Genomic DNA, 6,000 nt, shown 5'->3' with positions numbered 1-6,000 from the left:
CTCAACCTCTGGAGCCACAGTGCCCACTTCTGGCTTTTTCTGTTTATATAGTGCTGAGGAATCAAACCCAGGGCTTTGTGCCCTCTACCACTACATTCCCAGTCCCTGTTTGTTTTTAATGACAGTACTTGGGCTTGAATTCAGGACCTAGGCACTGTTCCTTAGCTTTTGAGCTCAAGGTTGGTACTTTACCATTTGGAGCCACAGCTCCACTTCTGGATATTTGGTGACTAACTGGAGGTAAGAAACTCACAAACTGTTCTGCTTGAGCAGACCTCTCCAGGCCTGGTTGCCAGAATGGCAAGAGGGATCCAGAGTCCAGACCTGCTATAAAAAGCCAGCCTGGGAGAACCCAGGCCTGTGGCAGAGAGCATGACCACCTAGTCTGCAGGCTAGAGGAGACTTCCACAGGCCTGGGAGCACGACTGGCCAGAGCAGAGGAAACTGGAACTCCAGGCAAGATGGGAATGAACAGGTGGGAGGTGGAACCAAGCTGACACTGACCCAGAGTGGCCACTTATGGTTTTACCTGTGACATCTTCCTGTGGGGGCGGGGGTTGGGGGGATGGGGGAGGAACTGGCATCCTCATGTCACAGAAGAGGAAAGTAGGAAATATGACAAATCACACATTATTCAGGTTGGACAAGTGAAATGAGAACTGGCAGCTGGAAGTCACCGTCTTTCCACAAGTGCCTGTTAAGCAGAGAGGATGTAGAGAAATTCCAATGGGAATAATGGGTCAAGGAACAGAGGTGAGAGGTAAGGGGGCTCTGCTGAAAGGAAGAACACTGGGGGCTGGGAATATGGCCTAGTGGTAAAGTACTCACCTCGTATACATGAAGCCCTGCGTTCGGTTCCTCAGCACCACATATACAGAAAAAAGCCAGAAGTGGCACTGTGGCTCAAGAGGTAGAGTGCTAGCCTTGAGCAAAAAGAAGCCAGGGACAGTGCTCAGGCCCTGAGTTCAAGCCCCAGGACTGGCAAAAAAAAAAAAAAAAAAAAAAAAAAAACAAGAAGGAAGAACACTGGGGAGATGGAAGGGGCACAGGTGGAGGGGTGAAGGGGGCAGTGGCCAAGTGACTGGACAGCAGTGGTGGAAAGGGGACAGCTCAGCTTTCGCAGCTTCAAGGCCAGTCCTGGCTCGGCAGGGTGGAGCTGCACCTAGGAGGAAGGCACTTGGGTGATCTTGGGCAAACCTGGGGCTCCAGACCTCCACGGGGGGGAGGGCGGCGGGAGGGGGGACACACCCCAGTTCTGTGCCTGGACAAGTTCTTTTCCTCTTCTGAAACAGTTTCCTCATCTGCTGAGCAGAGTGAAAAAATTCTCCCTTTTGCCTCGCGTCCCCCGGGTGTGTGAGGGCTGCATTTGGCAAGGCACCTGTTTTTCTGGCACACCTGGTTGTGCCAGGCTGTGACAAGCTGAGCAGCGAAAGCGGAAACACCTACAGGGCGCTCCCGGGCTGACGCCGGGACCCACCCACCGGCGGGGCGGGAGGCGCCCAGGATCGGACGAGGACCGGAGGTGAGGAGGTGACCGTGCCCAGGGCCTCTGCGTCGGGCTCGCTCCGTCTGGAGCTTCCCATCCACTGCCCACCGCATCCTCGGGGACTTGGCGAGGCCAAGGGAGCAACAGGGCAGCCATGACGGATCCCGAAGCCATGGCTGAGGACCTGGACGCGCTCATCGACGACTTTGACTACCTCCCCGGCCACTTCCACCTGGAGATGCAGCTGAACTTCGAGCCGTGCGCGCCAGCCCCGTCGCGACCCCGCGATCTGAAGCTGCAGCGAGAGCGCTTGCAGCAGGAGCTGGAGCTGGCGGCCGCGCGGCAGAGGCCCGCCTTGTGCCACCTGCTGGGCGCTCTGGCCTTCCACCTGGAGGAGCTGGAAGAGGCCCGCGAGCTCTTCCTCCAAGTGGCCCGCGAAGACCCCGGCAACCTCAACGCCTGGGCCAACCTGGCTCATGTGTACGGGCGTCTGGGCCAGGAGGAGGAGGAGGAGGCGTGCGCCTCGAGGCTGGCGGGCCTCATGGGCCTGGCAGAAGACCCCGAGGCCGCCGGGGACCCCCAGCTCCGCGCGGCGCGCTGCTTAGCGGAGCAGGGCTATGCGCACGGCTTCGACGTGGGCTGTGCCAGTCCAGAAGAGCGCGCACGAGTGCTGGTGGCAGGCATTGCCCTCTACGACAAGGCGATCAGCTACGGGAAGCAGGTGAGTGACACTCCCAGCCATACCCTCCTGCCCCCCAAAGGCGGTGATCTTTGAAGGGACACCTCCACAATGTGTGCTTCCCCCCCCCCCCACTTCTTGGACTACAGCTATGCCTTTGCCCTCCTGCACTAGGGGCCCCCATCAGATTCCCAGAATACCACAAACCCAACATGGTTCAGTTCATCCCTCTTCCTTGCTCCTTCGAACAAATGCCTGTTCCTATGCCTACTCACGTTTTTTGTTGGTTTTTGGTTTGTTTGTTTTTTTTAAGTACAAGCTAGCCAGGTGCTAGTGGCTCCCACCTGTTATCCTAACTATTCAGAATTTGAGGATCTCAGTTCAAAACCAGTCCAAGCAGGAGACTTTTACCTCCAATTTATTACCAAAAAGCCAGAAGTGGGGCTGCAGCTCAAGTGGTAGAGTGCCAGCCTTGAAAGAAAAAGCTAGAGGACGGTGCCAAGGCTCCGAGTTCAAGCCCCAGTACACACACACACACACACACACACACACACACACACACACACACACACACACACACACACACGGCCTAGCAGATAAACCCTAGGTTTGAAGAGGGCATTTGATTTGAGGCCCTTGGTAATCCCACCTGTCTGCTCTTCCTCTACATTCCCCATTCTCCACCAGGCTTTGGCCATATTCTACTGCACCGTGATTCCCTGTCAGCCTTGGCTCCTAACCGCTCACTTTGTGCTGGCTTAGGCTCTTCTTGGGTGCCTTTCTGTTCCACCTTTGCCTGGAAGGCTTTTCGGTCTCAGGTCTGTATCCTATGTCCTCACTTTAGGAAGTCTCAGTAACTTCCCAGGCCCTCAGTGCCGCCTCTGAGCTCCCACAGCATGGTTCCTACTGTCTGCCTTTCCAGTTCAACCACCTGGGCTTTGAGAATGGCTGTCTGGTTTGTCAGTTCCTGGTGCAAAGGGGCACTCCTGCAGTGCATGTTGACCACATGTCAGTGCGACATAGGGATTGGCATGAAGTAGAAATTACTGGGTATACAGGTTGCCTGTTGCTGCAGAACAAGTACCCCTCAAACCCCATGGCTTAAAGCCATAAGCACTTGCCACTGCACTGTTTCATAGGGGGTAGGAATCCAGATATGGCTCCGCTTGGTGCCCTGTGGTACAATGGTCTAATCTGAAGGCTCACCTGGAAGGAGGAAAGACCATCTGTTCCATACTAGCTCAGGTGACGATCACTGAGGACTGTCCCAAGCTGCCTGCTGCAGGAGGTCTGAGCGGTGGGAGAATGATATGGAGGACATTCTCTCTCCTACGGAAGGGGATACCACAGTTCAGAGAGGGTGCTGTGACTTCTGAGAAGGCACAACACAGTCAAGGTCAAGCTGAGAACAGTGCTGTGTTCTAATTTATAGACTGGTGATATTTAAAGAACCACAACCTTTATACACAGTTAGCATGTCTGCTTTCACAAAGCCCACACATACTCTCTCAGTGTTTTTTTTTCCACCAAAGCTCAGAGCCTCTGTAAAGAGAAATGTGAGATTCACAACCTCAAGGGGAGTGTAAGTTGGTGGGCATGGACTTGACTTTCAGACAGCACTGCAGGGTAGAGTCTGGGAGGAGACTCTGGGACACTGGCCCAGGTCCTGAACCCAACTCTCCATACTCACTTCTTTTTTTTCTTTTTAATTTAATTTTATTGTCAAGGCAATGTACAGAGTGGTTACAGTTACATACGTACTTTTGTGAGTGTATTTCTTGCCATACTTATCATGTTCTCACTTCTAATTGGTGCTTAGCATCTGTAGCATCGTTTCCCTGTCTGTGAAATGGGATAATAATAGGATAGCATTCTCAATAAAACAAGGACACCCTTTAGTTGACTGATGTCATAATTAAGAGTTAGAGTTTGTAGCTGGGCACTGGTGGCTGAAGTCTATAGAACTGGTCACCCCAAAGGCTGAAACCTGGAGAATTATGATTCAAAACCAACCTAGGTAGAAAAGTCTATGAGACTCCATCTCCAATTAACCAGCACAATTCCAGTCTGGAAGTGTGGTTCAAGAGTTAGAGTACCAACAGTAAGCAAGAAAGCCAATCAGCACTTGAGACCCTGAGCTCAAGCCCTAGCACTGGAGTGGTGGGGAGTAAGTAGCATTAATGCTTGTAAAGTTCCTAGAAAGAGCCCAGACAGCCACCAGGCAGGGTTCCAAGTGTCCCTCAACCTTACCACCCATGTTGCCTCCTGCATCTGCAAGCTGGGTCCAGGTATGCCCATCACATGGAGCCAGCAGGCTGTAGGTCTCCATTTGCCAAGTCTGAGCCTGTGGCCCTGAATGCCAGGCTGCCCTGCACAGATGGCACCCAGCACTGTGGTGAGCAAGATTCTGGTCTCAAGTGGTTTGGGGATCTAATGAGCCTTTGGTGAGTAGCTGTGAGGTCCAGGTCTCATTGGAGCTGTAGTACCACCCACAGAGATGCCCTTTCTCTGCACTGTGTGCCCAGGAAGGGGTGCTGTATGGTTCCTCAGGAGGCATTCAGGGAAGGCTTCCTGGAGGAGGTACACAGGGAGAGTTTAAGGGTAATAAACAAACAGATGTCAGCTCCACCCTCTCCACAGTCAGCACAACCACACTGGGCACTGCCCAGCAAGTGAACACCCAGATGAGCGGGTACCCAGAGTTCCAGAGAGGGAGCCCATGGCTAAAGGCTGGGGCTGGGTGGGTAGAGGGAGTGTGGCTGCCAGGTCTGTGCTGCATCCTTGGACCTGGTCCAGGGCTGCTCTCCAATTCTGCCCAGAGCAGAACTGCGGTCAGGGGAGACAGGTGGGAGGATGGAGTCACCACCTGTCATTGAAGAGCAGATGACATGGCATTTATAAAGTACCTGGCACAGGGCTGCAGCTCAGGGCATAGGCTCAGTGGTAGAGCACCGGCTTAATGTGTACAAGGCCTTGGTTCTGTTCACAGTACTGCAATAAATAAATAAATAAATTCCTTCTTAAAATCCTGGCATCAGAAAGCTGCTGCTCAAAAAATAGGTGGGGTCATGGTGACAATGAAATCCTGCTACTTTGCAGCAATTCACCTCTGCATATAATTCCTCAAACAGCCTTACTGGTTTAAGCCTCTGTGAGAGGCTTCAGTGCCCCCTGCATAGACAGCAAGCTCCATCACCTCCTTTTAGAAGCTTTCCTTATTCCCCTGACTTGGTAGCATCTGTGACCATCTCGGACAATCCTTACAGGAGACCCACTAGACAGACCAGGGAGCTGAGGCATAGCAAGCAATGTATCCAAGGGTACAGAGCTATTAGGTAGCAGCTGAACCCACGACTCCTCCTGATTCCAAATCTTTGCTCTTAGTCAGGCACAGGGGGCTCATGCCTATAATCCTACCTATTCAGGAGAATGAGAGCTGGAGGATCATGGAGGCAAGCCCCATTCACAAGACTTTAGCTAAAGGAAGGATGCTGTATGTGGTGGCACATGCCTGCCATCTTAGCCATGACAGAAAGCATAAAATAGGCAAATGGTAGTCCAGGCACGTGCCCAGCACTATGCAAGATTTTATCTCCAAATAACCAGGGCAAACAAAGCTGGAGGTATGCATGGTTCACAGTAGAATACCTGACCTAAGAAACACAGGTTTTGAGTTCAAACCCTGAGTGCCACTGAAGAGAAAAGCCTTTGCTATTTCTGGAGGGGGTCACAGAAGTGGAGGTGAGGTAAAGCTCGTAGAGGAGAAGAGATACTCTCCCAGGCAGCCTCCAGGAAAGGAAAACTGGAGCAGAGAAGAATTGCTACGTGTTGTTTG

General features: G+C 52.7%; 1 protein-coding gene across 2 annotated transcripts in view; it reads left to right on the top strand.

The window, feature by feature from the left end:
• The first annotated feature begins 1,468 nt into the window (after positions 1-1,468).
• The window catches only part of Ttc22 (tetratricopeptide repeat domain 22), a 20,496-nt gene continuing 15,964 nt past the window's right edge, over positions 1,469-6,000 (top strand). For both annotated transcript variants that reach the window (XM_048351400.1, XM_048351401.1), the window contains exon 1: positions 1,469-2,207. In XM_048351400.1, the coding sequence (XP_048207357.1) occupies positions 1,641-2,207 (567 nt within the window). In that variant the 5' untranslated portion in view covers positions 1,469-1,640. The remainder of the gene's footprint in view (positions 2,208-6,000) is intronic.

This window comes from Perognathus longimembris, chromosome 7 (genome assembly GCF_023159225.1).
Source record: "Perognathus longimembris pacificus isolate PPM17 chromosome 7, ASM2315922v1, whole genome shotgun sequence".
Taxonomy (NCBI): domain Eukaryota; kingdom Metazoa; phylum Chordata; class Mammalia; order Rodentia; family Heteromyidae; genus Perognathus; species Perognathus longimembris.
The sequence above is the reverse complement of the archived record's forward strand: the minus strand, read 5'-3'. Positions and strand labels throughout refer to the sequence as shown.